At 39.2% G+C, this 19,585-nt stretch overlaps 1 protein-coding gene across 1 annotated transcript in view; it reads left to right on the top strand.

Annotated features, from left to right (window-relative positions):
* Positions 1 to 19,585, top strand: part of gpc3 (glypican 3) — a 170,931-nt gene that overhangs the window by 117,424 nt on the left and 33,922 nt on the right. Inside the window, exons 4-6 of the mRNA XM_062964120.1 lie at positions 4,672 to 4,805; positions 11,433 to 11,558; positions 16,164 to 16,284. Of these exons, the coding sequence (XP_062820190.1) occupies positions 4,672 to 4,805; positions 11,433 to 11,558; positions 16,164 to 16,284 (381 nt within the window). The remainder of the gene's footprint in view (positions 1 to 4,671; positions 4,806 to 11,432; positions 11,559 to 16,163; positions 16,285 to 19,585) is intronic.

Here is a 19,585-nt window from a genome sequence, read left to right as displayed (position 1 = left end):
AGGCAATGGTTAGACGCGTACAAGGAGAATTAAGTATATATGGAGGCCATGCAATGTTTATTCTCTTTCCTTAATCAGTATTCGTTGGGGAGAAGAAGGTGCCCCTGGGAAAGCAATACAATCCATTGAGTCTCCTGGCAGATTTAAATCTGGCCATAAAAACCCTGGGGAAATTAAGAAGACAAAACATTAACCACAGACTAAACATTAACATATATTAGCATTTTTATTACACCTGTAGAAATGTTAAATGGGCCTGGCTACTACTATTAAAAAGTTTATGTTCTGTACCCCATCATTTCAATGTATGTTTTAAACACATCCCATTCCTTGTTTTTTTAAAAAAAAAAAAGCAAAGAAGAATTTAATTAAACGGAGAATAAAGATAATAGACTCCCGAGGTCACCTTATGGTAACTTTAAATGGGGGGAATGGCACTTATTTGGGATTGCAGCTAACAAGTTGGAGAAGGCAAACCACGGCTTATTCTAGAGGGAAAACAAAGCAAAATAGTAATAACTAGCTGTGCCCGGCCACGCGTTGCTGTGGCAAAGTGGTGGTGGTATTGGTTAAAAACTGTGTAATTTTTATTTGACGTTATTTGTATTTTTTAAATAAATTTTATTGTAAGTTATCTTTTTATTATATTTTATTATATTATTTTAGTTATTTTCTGTTATAGTATTTTATTGTATTATTTTTTTAGTGTTTTTAATTATTTTTTTAGTGTTTTTAATTATTTTTTATTGGGTTGCTAGGAGACAAAGTTGGAGGAGCTTAGCCTTCTAACTGGCAGCAATTGGATAAAAGCAATTATTCCTCTCCCTCTAATTAGGACTTTATTTTTCTTTTCTTTTTGTTGTATCAACCTAGAGCCGTGGATGATGGGTTGTGTTGTTAAATTTCGAGGTTGAGGGGCCTGTAGTTTTGTTGTTTTGTGCGTCGCCGTGATGCCATCACTCTTGTATATATATAGATATAACAATAGCTGGTGTGGGTTTCGATCAAGAGAGAAAAATTAGATGATGATAATGTAATAGCAATCTATATATATATATAAAAGGGTAATGAAATTTCGGCCTAGGACAAAACAACAAAACTACACATCCCAGAAACACTAAACTTGGCAGCACAACCCCTCATCCATGCCTCTACGTTCATACAACAAAAAGAAAAGAAAAATACAGTCCTAATTAGAGGGAGAGGAATAATTGTTTTTATCCAATTGCTGCCAGTTAGAAGGCTAAGTTCTGTCCACTTGGTCTCCTAGCAACCCACTCAGCCCAGGGGACAGGCAGAGTTAGGCCTCACTTAGGCTTCTTCCACACTGCCTATAAAATACAGATTGATTTTAACTGGATTATATGGCAATGTAGACTCAAGGCCCTTCCACACAGCTATATAACCCATTTATAATCTTATATTATCTGCTTAGAACTGGATTATCTTGAGTCCACACTGCCATATAATCCACTTCAGTGTGCATTTTATACAACTGTGTAGAAGGGGCCTCATATAATCCAGTTCTAAGCAGATAATATAAGATTATAAATATACAGTACAGTCTCACTTATCCAACATAAACAGGCCAGCAGAACATTGGATAAGTGAATATGTTGGATAATAAGAAGGGATTCAGGAAAAGACGATTAAACATCCAATTAGGTAATCATTATACAAATTAAGTACCAAAACATCATGTTATACAACAAATTTGACAGAAAAAGTAGTTCCATGCACAGTAATACTAGGTAGTAATTACTGTATTACAAATTTACCACCAAAATATCATTTACTACTAAAAGGCAGATTGCGTTGGATAATCCAGAACATTGGATAAGCGAATGTTGGATACGTGAGATTCTACTGTAATATATACCACCATATTTCGCCACAGCAACGCGTGGCCGGGCACAGCTAGTAATACTAATAATAGTAATAACTAGCTTTTTCTTAATCCCTTCTTATTATCCAACATTATTCGCTTATCCAACGTTCTGCCGGGATGTTTATGTTGGATAAGTGAGACTCTATATTTATAATCTTATATTATCTGCTTAGAACTGGATTATATGAAGCTCCTTCTACAGAGCTGTATAAAATGCACACTGAATTGGATTATATGGCAGTGTGGACTCAAGATAATCCAGTTCTAAGCAGATAAAATAAGATTATAAATGGTTAATATAGCTGTGTGGAAGGGCCTTGAGTCTACACTGCCATATAATCCAGTTCAAATCAGATAATCTGTATTTTATACGCAGTGTGGAAGAGGCCCTGGGCACCAGACTTGCAAACATATGAGAGTAAATTCATATATAAAAATAATGTATATGTATGGCTACAGATACACAGGTACATGGATCTATATGTATAAAGGATTTGCAAAGACCTGCAAACATATGAGGGAATAATTCATATATAAAATTAATGTAACGTATATACTCGAGTATAAGCCGACCCGAATATAAGCCGAGGCACCTAATTTTACCACAAAAAAACTGGGAAAACATTCACTCCAGTATAAGCCGAGGGTGGGAAATTTCAGAAATAAAAATAAATACCAATAAAATTACATTAATTGAGGCATCAGTAGGTTAAATGTTTTTGAATATTTACATAAAGCTCAAATTTAAGATAAAACTGTCCAACTCTGATCACATCATTATTCTCATCTTCTTCAATCTAAATGTGCTTATGTATCCTTTTAATAATAATAGCATGAAATAATACATGTAATAATAATAATAAATACAGGAAAATAATAAAAGTAATAATAAAGAGAGTAAAATAATAAATGCAATAATAATAATAATAATATCAGAGTGAAATAGTAAATGTATTAATAATAATAATAAAAATAGAGTAAAATAAATGTAATAGTAGCAACAAAAATAGAGTACAATAATAAATGTAATAATAAAAGAGTGAAATAATTAAATGTAATAATACCAATAATAATAGAGAAAAATAATAAATGTACCATATATTCTCGAGTATAAGCTGACCCAAATATAAGCCAACCAGGACCCTCACCCGAGTAGAAGCTGAGGGGGGCTTTTTCAGTCTTAAAAAAAGAGCTGAAAAACTAGGCTTATACTCGAGTATATACAGTATATAGATAGATGCACATATAAAGGTACATAGAGATTGCAAAAGCTTGCAAGGGGTTAATGCCTATAGGAGAGTTTAACAAATATTTCAGGGGAAAAAGCTTTCATAAGATTAATGAATATATATTTTTCTTCTTCCTGACTTGCTAGAGTGTCTTTCTCTTTTCAAAACATTCCCTTGATTAAGAGCAGAGGGAGGCTTTGCAAAAGTAAACACACTGATAAGGGAGGAGAAGAGAGAAATAGATCACATATTGCCGACCTTGACCTGATTATAAGCTGCGGGAGGCTTTTTCAGCTCATAAATAAGGGCTGAAAAACTTATCTTCGAGTATATATAGTATGTATTTCATAGAAATATGTTTTGATATCCATATTTTACACAACGTTTTGTTCCAAAGCAAAGGGGATTTGATGCGTGGTTTCCTTTAGGATCGTATTTTTTAGGACAGACAAGCCGGGAGGGAGCCTTGCCGAGCAATTGGCAATTTGTTTTCTCTGCGGGGGAGATAATAGGATGTTGGAGGCTTCTCCTTTAATCATGGAGAGATTGCATCTTCCATAGTGAACAATGGAAAGACAATGAATGTCCTGAGCGAGGGAGCGATTCCAGGCCGTAAAACCTGGTGGGATCCAAGTCAGTGGGGTAATAAATCAACTGTGGATTTTGTTTATTGCAATGTCAAAAGGAAGAATGCATGTCTCCTTCTCTGGAGGCCTTTGCGCAGAGGCTGGATGGCCATCTGTCACGAGGGCTTTGATGGTGTCTTCCTGCCTGGAAGAATGGGATGGACTAGATAGCCTTTGGGGGTCCCTTCCGACTCTATGATTCCATCATCCTCAACTGTTTAAACCATTGTTAGGAATTAATAACAGATTGCACTTTGGATGCTCAATAGACAGCTTCTGGATGCAATTTCAATTACAGTAGAGTCACACTTATCCAACATAAACGGGCCGGCAGAACGTTGGATAAGCGAATATGTTGGATAATAAGGAGAGATTAAGGAGAAGCCTATTAAACATCAAAATAGGTTATGATTTTACAAATTAAGCAGCAAAACATCATGTTAGACAACAAATTTGACAGAAAAGGTAGTTCAATACGTAGTAATGCTATGTAGTAATTACTGTATTTACGAATTTAATACCAAAATATCACGATGTATTGAAAACATTGACAACAAAATGCGTTGGATAATCCAGAATGTTGGATAAGTGAGACTCTACTGTACTGTATATACTCGAGTATAAGCCTAGTTTTTCAGCCCTTTTTTTAGGACTGAAAAAGCCCCCCTCGGCTTATACTCAGGTGAGGGTCCTGGTTGGCTTATATTTGGGTTAGCTTATACTCGAGAATATATGGTACATTTATTATTTTTCTCTATTATTGTTGCTACTATTACATTTATTTTACTCTATTTTTATTATGATTATTAATACATTTCTTATTTCACTCTGATCTTATTATTATTATTATTGCATTTATTATTTTACTCTATTTATTATTACATGTATTTTTGGAAGTTCTATTCTTCTTGTCTGTTTCCATTTACAGGTCAGCAAATTATGTGGCCATTCCCAGCAGAGGCAGCAGCGCTCCGCTTCGGAACCTGAAGACAGCGTTGCTGACAAACCGATCGTGAAGGCAAACCCTATAGACCAGGCGGAAACCTTGTCCAGTCGGAGAAAGTGAGATGGGCAGGAGCAACTTCCCTGAGTTGTGTCCATAATATTGAATATTTATTTTTGTGAATGTTGGGATCAGGGCAGTGCTTATAATTTGGATGCCATAATAATAATAATAATAATAATAATAATAATAATAATAATAATAATAATAATAATAATAATGATGATGATGATGGAGCAAACCATCAGAACAAAGGCAATTCAGGCCAAGATCGAAAAATCAGCTGATGACCCAAAATGCAGACTGTGCAAGGAAGCTGACGAAACCATTGATCATATCCTCAGCTGCTGTAAGAAAATCGCACAGACTGACTACAAACAGAGGCACAACTATGTGGCCCAAATGATTCATTGGAACTTATGCCTCAAGTACCATCTCCCAGCAGCAAAGAACTGGTGGGATCACAAACCTGCAAAAGTATTGGAAAATGAGCACGCAAAGATACTGTGGGACTTCCGAATCCAGACTGACAAAGTTCTGGAACACAACATACCAGACATCACAGTTGTGGGGAAAAAAAACGTTTGGATCATTGATGTTGCCATCCCAGGTGACAGTTGCATTGACGAAAAACAACAGGAAAAACTCAGCCGCTATCAGGACCTCAAGATTGAACTGCAAAGACTCTGGCAGAAACCAGTGCAGGTGGTCCTGGTGGTGATGGGCACACTGGGTGCCGTGCCAAAAGATCTCAGCCGGCATCTGGAAACCATAGACATTGACAAAATTACGATCTGCCAACTGCAAAAGGCCACCCTACTGGGATCTGCACCCATCATCCGAAAATATATCACACAGTCCTAAACACTTGGGAAGTGTTCGACCTGTGATTTTGTGATATGAAATCCAGCATATCTATCTTGTTTGCTGTGTCATAAAATAATAATAATAATAATAATAATAATAATAATAATAATAATAATAATAATAATTCATTTCTATGGTGCCCTTCTCACCCGAAGGGACTCAGGGCGGCTCACAATCTGGCAAAATTCAATATAGTACAAAAGATAAAACATAGGCAATTAAAACAATCATTTAGCATAATACAGTGAGTAGTAGTAGTAGGAAGAGGAGTAATAATACAGTAGAGTCTCGCTTATCCAATATAAATGGGCCGGGAGAACGTTGGATAAGCGAAAATGTTGGATAATAAGGAGGGATTAAGAAAAAGCCTATTAAACGTCAAATTACGTTATGATTTTGCAAATTAAGCACCAAACATCATGCTTTACAACAAACCGACTGAAAAAATAGTTCAACACATAGTAACGTTATGTAGTAATTACTGTATTTACGAATTTAGCACCTAAACATCGCAATGTATTGAAAACATTGACTACAAAAACACTGACTACTAAAAGGCAGACTGCGTTGGATAATACAGTACATTGGATAAACGAAGGTTGGATATGCGAGACTCTACAATAATAATAATAATAATAATAATAATAATAATAATAATAATAATAATAATAATAATAATAATGGGTTGCTGTGATTTTTCCATGCTGTGTGGCCATGTTCCTGAAGCATTCTCTCCTGACGTTTCTCTCACATCTATGGCAGGCATCCTCAGAGGTTGTGAGGTGTATTGGAAACTAAGCAAGTGGGGTTTATATATCCATGGAATAATGTCCAGGGTGGGAGAAAGAACTCTTGTCTGTTGGAGGCAAGTATGAATGTTGCAGTTGGCCAACTTGATTTGCATTAAATGGCCATTCAGCTTCAAACCCTGGCTGCTTCCTAACTGGTGGAATCCTTTGTTGGGAGGTGTTAGAGCTGCCCTGATTTTTTTTCCTGTTTGGAATTCCCCTGTTTTCAGAGTGTTGTTCTTTATTTACTGTCCTGATTTTAGAGTTTTTTAAAAATACTGGTAGCGATATTTTGCTCATTTTCATGGTTTCCTCGTTTTTATTGAATTTGTCCACATGCTTGTGGATTTCCATGGCTTCTCTGTGTAGTCTGATGTGGTGGTTGTTAGAGTGGTCTGTAACCATGATGCTGCAAGGCCATTCATTGCTAATCAAGGTGGCCAATTACAACATTCACACTTGCCTGTAACAGACAAGAGTTTTTTCTCCCACCCTGGAAATTATTCCACAGATATATAAACATCACTTTCCTAGTTTCCAACAGACCCCACAACCTCCTGCCATAGATGTGGGTGAAACATCAGGAGAGAATGCTTCAGGAACATGGCCATACAACTTGGAAAACTCATAGCAACCCAGTGATTCTGACCATGAAAGCCTTCGACAACACCACCAAAACAACAATAATAATAAGAAGTAACAAATTTTGAAAAACGTTCTGTTCCTATTTTGAAAATGTTATTTCCTGTTTGTGCGGTCCTGACTTTAAAAGTACAGTAGAGTCTCGCTTATCTAACATAAACGGGCCAGCAGAACGTTGGATAAGCGAATATGTTGGATAATATGCTGGCTTTTTACCAGAGCTTTTGATCTATGTTAATTTTATCAATATGTGTATGTATGTATTTTTATCTTTTATAATTTAGCTTGTAAATTGCCCAGAGCATCTTGGATGGAGGGCGATTAATAAGTCATTAAATTATGATGATGATGATGATGATAAGGAGAGATTAAGGAAAAGCCTATTAAACATCAAACTAGGTTATGATTTTACAAATTAAGCACCAAAAGATCATGTTATACAACAAATTTGACAGAAAAGTAGTTCAATATGCAGTAATGCTATGTACAGTAGCGTCTCACTTATCCAACATTTGCTTATCCAACATTCTGGATTATCCAACGCATTTTTGTAGTCAATGTTTTCAAGATATCATGATATTTTGGTGCTAAATTCGTAAATACAGTAATTACTACATAGCATTACTGCGTATTGAACTACTTTTTCTGTCAAATGTGTTGCATAACATGACGTTTTGGTGCTTAATTTGTAAAATCATAACTAATTTGATGTTTAATAGGCTTTTTCTTAATGCCTCTTTATTATCCAACATATTCGCTTATCCAATGTTCTGCCAACCCATTTATGTTGGATAAGTGAGACTCTACTGTAATTACTGTATTTACGAATTTAGCACCAAAATATCATGATATATTGAAAACATTGACTACAAAAATGCGTTGGATAATCCAGAACGTGGATAAGCAAATGTTGGATAAGTGAGACTCTACTGTAATTACTGTATTTACGAATTTAGCACCAAAATATCATGATATATTGAAAACATTGACTACAAAAATGTGTTGGATAATCGAGAACGTGGATAAGCAAATGTTGGATAAGTGAGACTACTGTAATTACTGTATTTACGAATTTAGCACCAAAATATCACGTTATATTGAAAACATTAACTACGAAAATGCGTTGGATAATCCAGAACGTTAGATAAGCGAATGTTGGATAAGTGAGACTCTACTGTAGTTGTTCTACTCCTGAAATTTCGTTTTTGTGGCACAAACTGTTGAATCTGTTGAGACTCAATGACATATTCATTGAAAAACGATAGCATAATGTGCTGCAGGATGGCCCTCCCGCAACAAAGTTTTTGCAATGTTATAAACTTTTTCCATGTTTTCCATGATAGAACCAGTTAAGAAATGATGTTTATAACCCACGAATCATGTTGTTGTTGTTGTTATGGAAAAGTAACAACTTTTTTGTTCTTGCCACAATCAGAGCAGCAGGAAATTCAACAGAGACGTCATAGGATTGCATAGGGATGCTGGGATTTCCACCCGTTTGTTGCTGCTATATCTACATTTGGAACATTAAAGTCTGCTCTAACTCAAAGACCAGGAGGCTTCAGCTGCCATAAATGTGATGGCTTTTATGGCATTGTGCACAGTGCCATTGTCTCAGCATTTTGAATCCTCCTCGCCTTTTGTGATTGGTCGGCTGCTTTGCATCCTTCCCAGTTGAAGGCAGGAGTGGTCCTCTAGCGGCACCTAGTGTTGGGATGCAGGCATTACAATCTCCCAAAGCCATTACAAGAGGAGGATTTTTCTCAAAGCATCTTGTACTACACGATTATTATTATTTTTTTATTCCTGGGTTATACATGCCATTTCCTAATTCAGGGGTCCTCAAACTTTTATGTATATATATAATGTTTATTTATTTTCATTCATTCAAATATACATACATTGCAAGTGTTTGTTGCCTACAGTGCAATACTTTCATCTATTAGTCTTTCATAATAATTTCTCAGACAATATATTTTCAATAAGGGGTCATAGGCTTCTATTTGTATAGTACATATAAAAATATTATATGTTCCAAATTTATATCCGTTTCCTCCCTGCCTTCAGTCTATTAGCTTCCTCTGTGTACATTTTTAGATTAATTTTACATTGAATGTTGGATCATTGGTTGCCATTCCTTAACAAAGTTCTCTAAAGGTCCTCCTCTTAAGTGCATTGTTATTTTGTCCATCATCAGCAACTCTATAATATATTGTTCCAGTTCTGCTAAGGGAGGTACCTCTGAGGTTTTCCAATATCTAGCGTATAATATCCGAGCTGCCACTGTCACGTAAAACAAAATTCTTCCATATTTCCTTTCCAATTCTTCTTCGGGCATGTTCAAAAGGTACATTTGTGGTGTCATTTTAAAATTTGTATTTAATATCTTTTCTAGATGTACATGGATCTGTTTCCAATAGCTGTTTACTTTGTTGCATAACCACCACAGGTGGTAAAATGTGCCTTTTTCTTTCCCACATTTCCAGCATTTATCATTGCAATTGTACATCTTCGCTAATCTCTCTGGAGGGAGATACCACCGCAAGTGCATTTTGTAAATATTTTCTTTTAGGTTTTGACATGCCGTATACTTCATTCTTCTATTCCATGTTTTTTCCCATTGGACCATTTTTATCTCTTGGCCGATGTTTTGAGCTCAAAACATCGGTCCCCAAACTTTTTAAACCGGGTGCCAGTTCACGGTCCCTCGGGCCATTGGAGAGCCGGACTATCATTTTTTTTAAAAAAAAAACTATGAGCAAATTCCCATGCACACTGCACAGATCTTATTTTGAACTTCTCCTATCAATCACGTTTTATTGATTAGCCCATCGGCCGTATCAAAACATTTAACACATAGACATACCATACAACATACAACCCGCAGTACAAAAGAAGTTAAAATAAACAAGCTGTTAACAAGAAGTAAAAAAACAAAACAGGCACAAATACAGCCTCAATGTTAATAATAATCATAATAATCATAATAAAAATAATAAAGGGGGTTGGAAGAGACCCCTTGGGCCATTGAGTCCAGCCCCCTTCTGCCTTTGTGCACCAAAAGCACAAGCAAAGCACCCCTGACAGATGGCCACCCAGCCTCAATGTTGTTAATAATAATAATGAGACAGAAGGCCTGATCCTTGCAGCCCAGGAGCTAGCCATCAGAACAAATGCAGTTAAGGCCAAGATCAAAAAATCAGCTGATGACCCAAAATGCAGACTGTGCAAGGAAGCTGGATTTCATATCACAAAATCACAAGTCGAACACTTCCCAAGTGTCTAGGACTGTGTGATGTATTTTCGGATGATGCGCACAGATCCCAGTAGGGTGGCCTTTTGCAGTTGGCAGATCGTAATTTTGTCAATGTCTGTTGTTTCCAAATGCCGGCTGAGATCTTTTGGAATGGCACCCAAAGTGCCCATCACCACTGGGACCACCTGCACTGGTTTCTGCCAGAGTCTTTGAAGTTCAGTCTTGAGGTCCTGATAACGGCTGAGTTTTTCCTGTTGTTTTTCGTCAATGCGACTGTCACCTGGGATGGCAACATCAATGATCCAAACCTTTTTCTTTTCCACAACTGTGATGTCTGGTGTGTTGTGTTCCAGAACTTTGTCAGTCTGGATTTGGAAGTCCCACAGTATCTTTGTGTGTTCATTTTCCAAGACTTTTGCAGGTTTGTGATCCCACCAGTTCTTTACTGCTGGGAGGTGGTACTTGCGGCATAAGGTCCAATGAATCATTTGGGCCACACAGTTGTGCCTCTGTTTGTAGTCTGTCTGTGCAATTTTCTTACAGCAGCTGAGGATATGATCAATGGTTTCGTCGGTTTCCTTGCACAGTCTGCATTTTGAATCATCAGCTGATTTTTCGATCTTGGCCTGAATGGCCTTTGTCCTGATGTCTTGCTCCTGGGCTGCAAGGATCAGGCCTTCTGTCTCCTTCTTCAGGGTCCCATTTGTGAGCCAGAGCCAGGTCTTCTCCTTATCAGCTTTTCCTTCAATTTTGTCAAGGAACTTTCCATGCAATGTTTTGTTGTGCCAGCTGTCAGCTCTAGTTTGTAGTGCGATTTTCTTGTACTGGTTTTTTTGTCTGCTGTGCTTTTCTGATTTTTGACTTCAATCAAAGCAGGTTCTTCACTTTGCTTTATATATTCTGCCAGGGCATGTTCTTCTTCTTTGACTTTATTATTATTATTATTATTATTATTATTATTATTATTATTATTATTATTATTAAGTGGATACATTTGTATTTACTGCAAATGTAACCTAGTTGAACCTTTACCATTGACTTTTCCGTCTCTTTTTGGGACATGTTTATAAATGAGATTTGCACCAAGGTGTTGCTTGCTCCCTTTGATGGGTTGTGCGTGTCCTTCTTTGCAGGGAACTCATCACAAAGCTGAGAGCCCACAGCAGTTTCTATAGCAGCCTTCCGGAGTATATCTGCAGCCATAGTTCCACCATCCAGAACAATACCGTATGCTGGAATGGTCAAGAATTGGTCGAAAGGTGAGTCGTAATAACAACAGCAGCAACAACAATAATTTGTAATGCTGGAACTAACTTGGCACACAGAACCCGCATGACCAAGAAAAGATACTGGAGGGATTGGAAGGATTTATGGGAGTTGTAGTTCACCTACATCCAGAGAGCACTATGAACCCAAACACCAATGGATCTGAACCAAACTTGCCACACGTTTCTGATATGCTGAAATTTGGTTACTGGGTTTGGGGGAAACTGACCTTCCTTTCTGGGAGTTGTAGTTCACCCACAACCAGGGATACCGTGATCTCCAATGATGATGGACCTGGACCAAAATTGGCACACAGAAGTCCCATGACTAACTCAGCCTATTCAGGGCCGGGCTGTGGCACAGGGTGGTTAGCAGCCAGTTGCAATAAATCACTCTGACTAAGAGGTCATGAGTTCGAGGCCAGCACGTGTCGGGGTGAGCACCCGACAATTAAAAATAAAATATAGCCCTGCGTTGCTGACCTAAGCAACCCGAAAGATAGTTGCATCAGCCGGGCTGTGCCGCAGGCTGTTGTGCAACCAGCTGCAACAAATCACTCTGACCAAGAGGTCATGAGTTCGAGGCCAGCATGGAGTCCCGTGTTTGTCTTGCCTTTGTTCTATGTTAAGGCATTGAATGTTTGCCTTATATTTGTAATGTGATCCGCCCTGAGTCCCCTTCGGGGTGAGAAGGGTGGAATATAAATACTGTAAATAAATAAATAAATAGGAAATTTAGGTACCACTTATATGTGGGGAGGCTAATTTACGACACCATAAAAAATCATCCAGCCGCCGTTGGAATGAGGAAGTGCCGTCACAGTGGATGATGAAGCAGCTGCTCCCCCTGTGGCTGGAATTAAGCATAACCTCTGGAAGCTGGAGAAAGTTTAAATTGCCTCTGCGTCTGTCTCTGTTCTATGTTATATGGTATTGAATGTTTGCCTTATATGTGTACAACGTGATCCTCCCTGAGTCCCCTTCGGGGTGAGAAGCGCGGAATATAAATACTGTAAGTAAGTAAAGCCTACAGGAGGGGATTGAGGGGACTGACTCACCATAGTGGGAGTTGTAGTTTACCCCACAGCCAGAGAGCACACTGAACCCCACCAAGGATGCTTCCAGAGCAAACTTGCCTAACATAACAAACTTTAAGAAGTTTTTCAGGGTTAACCTGGCATGGTGTCAGTTGTAGTCCACCCACAACCTTATGCATTTTGTACAAGTAAAAAACTGATGTTTTCAAATACTTGTCGGGTACCCAAGCAAGTCTATATATATAAAAGGGTAATGAAATTTTGGCCTAGGACAAAACAACAAAACTTCTCATCCCAGAAAAACTTGGCAGCACAATCCATCATCCATGCCTCTACGTTCATACAACAAAAAGAAAAGAAAAATAAAGTCCTAATTAGAGGGAGAGGAAGAATTGTTTTTATCCCATTGCTGCCAGTTAGAAGGCTAAGCTCCGCCCACTTGGTCTCCTAGCAACCCACTCAGCCCAGGGGACAGGCAGAGTTAGGCCTCACTTAGGCTTATTCCCCACTACCTATAAAATACAGATTATCTGATTTTAACTGGATTATATGGCAGTCTAGACTCAAGGCCCTTCCACACAGCTATATAACCCATTTATAATGGACTTAACGTCAGGGGAAAACCTTTACCCTTTACCTTCACTACCACCAATTCCTCAATACTTTATTTCCCATACCACCAGACTTCGCCACAGCAACGCGTGGCCGGGCACAGCTAGTCAATAATAAGTGTCTGATGATGACACTCGCCTTCCATTTCCAAACTTTTGCACAAAGGCTTTCAAAAGCTGTTTGGGAATTCTTTCCTAATTGAAGAATTTCGCACAATGTCAAGATTTGCTCAGCCCTGTAAACCTCCCAATCCTATTATACATGTTCAGATTCACAAAGTTCCCCTGTAAGCGGCTTTGGGTTGGTTTATTCCTCTCCAAGTCTCTTTCTGAATAAGATGGCTTTGGGGAGAAATTATATTATCTTTCACAGCACATTATGCGGCTGTTTCCCAATGTTTTGCACATCCCCAAAATTAACCGCTCCCCCATAAATATGCATTAAATCTCCCTTTCCTCCCTCCATTCCTTTGGAGACATTGGGTGCATCTACACTGTAGAATTAATGTGATTTGACACCACTTGAACCGCTACGGAATACTAAAAGTTTGCACTCTTTGGCAGAGCAGACTTAAGCCATGGCAAAGTGTAAGGTAAAGGTAAAGGTTTCCCCTGACATTAAGTCTAGCCGTGTCCAACTCTGGGGGTTGGTGCTCATCTCCATTCCATGCCAAAGAGCCGGCGTTGTCCATAGACACCTCCAAGGTCATGTGGCCGGCATGACTGCACGGAGCGCCGTTACCTTCCCGTCGGAGCAGTACTTATTGATCTACTCATATTAGGATGTTTTAATGCTTTCTCTTAGTGTTTCAAAAGCTATTACGGGAAGGTAACAGAGCGCTGTTATATTCCCATCGGAGTAGTGCCTATTGATCTACTCACATTTGCATGTTTTCGAACTGCTAGGTTGGCAGAAGCTGGGGCTAACAGTGGGTGCTCACGCCGCTCCCTGGATTCGAACCTGTGACCTTTCGGTCCACAAGTTCAGCAGCTCAGCGGTTTAACACGCTGCGCCACCAGGGGCTCCAGTCAAAGTGTAGGAATATATACAGTAGAGTCTCACTTATCCAACACTCGCTTATCCAACATTCTGGATTATCCAACGCATTTTTGTAGTCAATGTTTTCAATATATCATGATATTTTGGTGCTAAATTCGTAAATACAGTAATTACTACATAGCATTACTGAGTACTGAACTACTTTTTCTGTCAAATTTGTTGTAAAACATGATGTTTTGGTGCTTAATTTGTAAAATCATAACATATTATGACGTTTAATAGGCTTTTTCTTAATCTCTCCTTATTATCCAACATATTCACTTATCCAACGTTCTGCCGGCCCCTTTACGTTGGATAAGCGAGACTCTACTGTATGTGTAAGATGTAGGAATATACATGATTCATGCACAGAAATGGTTCATAAGGGACAGGAGGTACTATTGAGGGAATAATAATAATACAGTAGAGTCTCACTTATCCAACATTCGCTTATCCAACATTCCGGATTATCCAATGCATTTTTGTAGTCAACGTTTTCAATACATCGTGATACAGTAGAGTCTCACTTATCCAAGCTAAACGGGCCGGCAGAAGCTTGAATAAGCGAATGCCTTGGATAATAAGGAGGGATTAAGGAAAAGCCTATTAAACATCAAATTAGGTTATGATTTTACAAATTAAGCGCCAAAACATCATGTTATACAACAAATTTGACAGAAAAAGTAGTTCAGTACACAGTAACGCTATGTAGTAATTACTGTATTTACAAATTTATCACGAAAATATCACGATGTATTGAAAACATTGACTACAAAAATGTGTTGGATAATCCAGAACGTTGGATAAGCAAGTGTTGGATAAGTGAGACTCTACTGTATATGTAAGATGTAGGAATATACATGATTCATGCACAGAAATGGTTCGTAAGGGGCAGGAGGTAATATTGAGGGAATAATAATAATAATACAATAGAGTCTCAGTTATCCAACATTCGCTTATCCAACGTTCCAGATTATCCAGTGCATTTTTGTAGTCAACGTTTTCAATACATCGTGATACAGTATTTTGGAGCTAAATTTGTAAATACAGTAATTACTACGTAGCATTACTGCGTATTGAACTATTCTGTCAAATTTGTTGTATAACATGTTTTAGAGCATAATTTGTAAAATCATAAACTTATTTGGTGTTTAATGGGCTTCTCCTTAATCCCTCCTTATTATCCAACATATTCACTTATCCAACGTTCTGCCAGCCCATTTATGTTGGATAAGTGAGACTCTACTGTAATAATAATAATAATAATAATAATAATAATAATAATAATAATAATACAATTATAATAATATAATGGTCTGAGTATTGAATTCTGGAGACCATGGAAACCCATGGAGATGAGTCACACTCTCTCAGCCTCAAAGGAAGGCAAAAGACAGCTAATTGATGAACTGTTGTGATTATTCCACAAGGTGGCACCAAAGAAATAGCTTTTCCAGCTCTAAAACTTCAGAGGAAAAAAGTAAATGTTTTCCCCGGACATTAAGTCCAGTCATGTCTGTCTCTGGAAGAGCCGGCATTGTCCATAGACACCTCCAGGGTCACATGGCCAGCATGACTGCATGGAGCGCCATTACCTTCCCGCCAGAGCGGTACCTATTAATCTACTCACATTTGCATGTTTTCGAACTGCTAGGTTGGCAGAAGCGAGAGTTCATACGACAACCTCTAAAAGGGACCCACAAAGGTCATCCAGTCCAATCCCAATCCACCACAACCCTTTCCCAATATCCATATCTCTCTGTTAGTGTTGTTTCTTGGTTTATTTGCCCCTCCCAACTTGGTTGTACTACAACTCCCATTGTGCACTGTTCATTGATTGGGGGTGATGGGTGTTTCAGTTCAAAACAATACTGCTTGGTGTGGCTTACCTGGCTTCTCTTTATCGTTATAGATACAGTCGCCAGGCCACCAAGAGCGGCATTCGAGGCCAAGGAGGCAACCCTGAGGCCAAGGCGAAAGGCCCCGAGCCCATGATCAGCCAGATCATTGATAAGCTGAAACATATCAATCAGGTGAGTGATCAAAGGGAATCAGATTTTAGCCTGCCACTTTTGGACTCTTGCTTGCTGAGGTGTTCCTGTGAGTATCCTTACAGGGCACATATTTGTGGTGATGCCACCACCTAGTTCTCTCGCAGTACTAAAAACAAACTACTAAAATGCACTGAACAATATTCCAGATTTTTAGCCTGCCACTTTTGGACTCTTGCTTGCTGAGGTGTTCCTGTGAGTATCCTTACAGGGCACATATTTGTGGTTATGCCACCACCTAGTTCTCTCATAGTAGTAAAAACAAACTACTAAAATGCACTGAACGATATTCCAGATTTTAGCCTGCCACTTTTGGACTCTTGCTTGCCGAGGTGTTCCCGCGAGTATCCTTACAGGGCACATATTTGTGGTTATGCCACCACTTAGTTCTCTCATAGTACTAAAAACAAACTACTAAAATGCACTGAACAATATTCCAGATTTTAGCCTGCCACTTTTGGACTCTTACTTGCCGAGGTGTTCCTGCGAGTATCCTTACAGGGCACATATTTGTGGTGATGCCACCACCTAGTTCTCTCGTAGTACTAAAAACAAACTACTAAAATGCACTGAACAATATTCCAGATTTTAGCCTGCCACTTTTGGACTCTTGCTTGCTGAGGTGTTCCTGCGAGTGTCCTTAAAGGGCACATATTTGTGGTGATGCCACCACCTAGTTCTCTCGTAGTACTAAAAACAAACTACTAAAATGCACTGAACAATATTCCAGATTTTAGCCTGCCACTTTTGGACTCTTACTTGCCGAGGTGTTCCTGCGAGTATCCTTACAGGGCACATATTTGTGGTGATGCCACCACCTAGTTCTCTCGTAGTACTAAAAACAAACTACTAAAATGCACTGAACGATATTCCAGATTTTTAGCCTGCCACTTTTGGACTCTTGCTTGCTGAGGTGTTCTGCGAGCATCCTTATAGGGCACATAAAATACACTTAACAACATTCCAGTCTAGGAATTATACTGACATATAGTCCAGTTCAAAGAAGGCGAACTGGATTCAGGCAGGAGGATAAAATTAGGGCAAAAATATGGAAGGGACCAAAGAGGAGAGGAGTGAAAACAAGAAAGAAATCCCTTTCCCCAAATTGGAACGGAGCCCTGTTTCGAGCGGACCGCATTTCCCTTTCATTCGATGTCGGATCCTGGCCAAAGAAACGTCCACCGGTTCTCCTTCTTCCCTCCACAAGCGCCAATGTGTTTATTTTAAGGGGGAACTTGGAGAAAATAATGATAACATCCCTGGATAATCTCGGAAAAGAGAGAAAAGTGGAGCTTCGCCGGGGATCAAATGCGGGCAAATGCACAGCGTTGCATCATTGGCAATTCACCCATCGTCTCGACTCAACGGCTCTGGAAACAATATTGAATCCGGCAGGAAAGCTCATTAGCAGGTTGAAGAGGTTTTGGGAAGGGAAGTGGGGTTTTGCGAAGAGGTTAGGCTTCAAGGCTTGAACTTGGAAAGGTTTCAAGCCCTATCTGGAGAGATCTGTGGGATGGAGATTCGAGGGGGCAGAATCCACCCCTTTGCATATAGGAAATATACGGGATACATGCGCATGGCCCCAAACGCATTGCATTTTCTTTGGCCAGAAGCGCGTGGGAATCCGAAATGTTGGCAAGGGGCTTGTTCTGGGAAGCATCTTCCAGATTAATTCTGCTAATGGGATCTGAGCCTGAGCGTTGGCCTTCTTGATCCAGGAAAGAAAAGGAGAGATATTGCTATCAGATCCATATCCTCCATTGATTGGTTTACTATAGGCTTTGAACCATTCATAGTTGGAAAACAGAGCATAATGCTTAATAATAATAATAATAATAATAATAATAATAATAATAATAATAATAATAATAGCTATGGACTTGTCAACATCAGGAGAGGAATTTTCCAGGGAGACTCATTGTCCCCTCTGCTTTTCATTATTGCCACGATCCCTCTGTCAACAATCTTACAAAAAACAAATCTCGGCTATCAAACATCTAAGAATTCTCACAAAATTTCGCATCTGATGTATATGGATGACCTAAAGCTGTATGGAAAAACGGAAACTGAAATCCAGTCTCTGACCAACACTGTCCGAATTTTTAGCACTGATATCTGCATAGAGTTTGGCTTGGACAAATGTTCGACAGTGGCATTGAAGAAGGGAAAAATAATTGAAAGTGAGGGCATAAATATGCCTAATGGCCAAACAATAAAGTGTCACCAGCCAGAGGCCTATAAATATCTGGGCATACTACAGCTGGACAACATCAAGCATGAACATGTGAAGACTGTGGTCAGTAAAGAATACACACAAAGGGTCCGAAAAATTCTCAAAAGCAAGCTCAATGGAGGCAACACCATCAAGGCCATAAACACCTGGGCCATACCTGTCATAAGATATACTGCTGGCATCATAAACTGGAGCGATGCTCCTATGCCACCAACTCCGCTGGACTGGCCACGTTGTCCGAATGCCCAAAGATCACCGTCTCCCAAAGCAGTTACTCTACTCCGAACTCAAGAACGGGAAACGGAATGTTGGTGGGCAGGAAAAGAGATTGAAAGATGGGCTCAAAGCCAACCTTAATAACTGTGGCATAGACACTGAGAACTGGGAAGCCCTGGCCCTTGAGTGCTCTAATTGGAGGTCAGCTGCGACCAGCAGTGCTGCGGAGTTCGAAGAGGCACGAATGGAGGGCTTAAGGGAGAAACGTGCCAAGAGGAAGGCCCTGACCGGGACCGCTTTCTACCTGGAAACCGATGTCCTCACTGCGGGAGAACATGCAGATCAAGAATAGGTCTCTTCAGCCATCTACGGACACACACCCAGGACCCCACGACTGGAAGACCATCGTCCTCGGCCTACGAGGGATCGCCTAAGTAAGTAAGGATCTGGAAGAAGAAGGAGGAGGAAGAGGAGGAAGACGGACAATAAAAGAATCCTCCTCCCAGATTGCATGGTGACCTCATGAATTTCCTGGGGTTTCCAAAGCCAAGGCCTTGCCTCTCTTATATTCTCAATTCTCCCTGCCATGTCTGCGTATTGTTTTAGCTGCGGACCCATTGATCCTCGTCCAAAGAATTGCCAGGAATTTCAGCCCGGCCCTTGGAAGCATATATATATATATATACACATACATACATATCTTATTAAATTCCTTTCAGTCTTGCAGACTAAATTAAAGCAGAACTATGTGCCTCAGAAGAGTGTAAATATTAATTCTGTTGGCAGACTCCGAAGGGAACCCTTCCTTGGAAAGCAACAACCCTCTCGGTTTTA

Source organism: Anolis carolinensis, unplaced genomic scaffold, assembly GCF_035594765.1.
Source record: "Anolis carolinensis isolate JA03-04 unplaced genomic scaffold, rAnoCar3.1.pri scaffold_12, whole genome shotgun sequence".
Taxonomy (NCBI): Eukaryota; Metazoa; Chordata; class Lepidosauria; order Squamata; family Dactyloidae; genus Anolis; species Anolis carolinensis.
The sequence above is the reverse complement of the archived record's forward strand: the minus strand, read 5'-3'. Positions and strand labels throughout refer to the sequence as shown.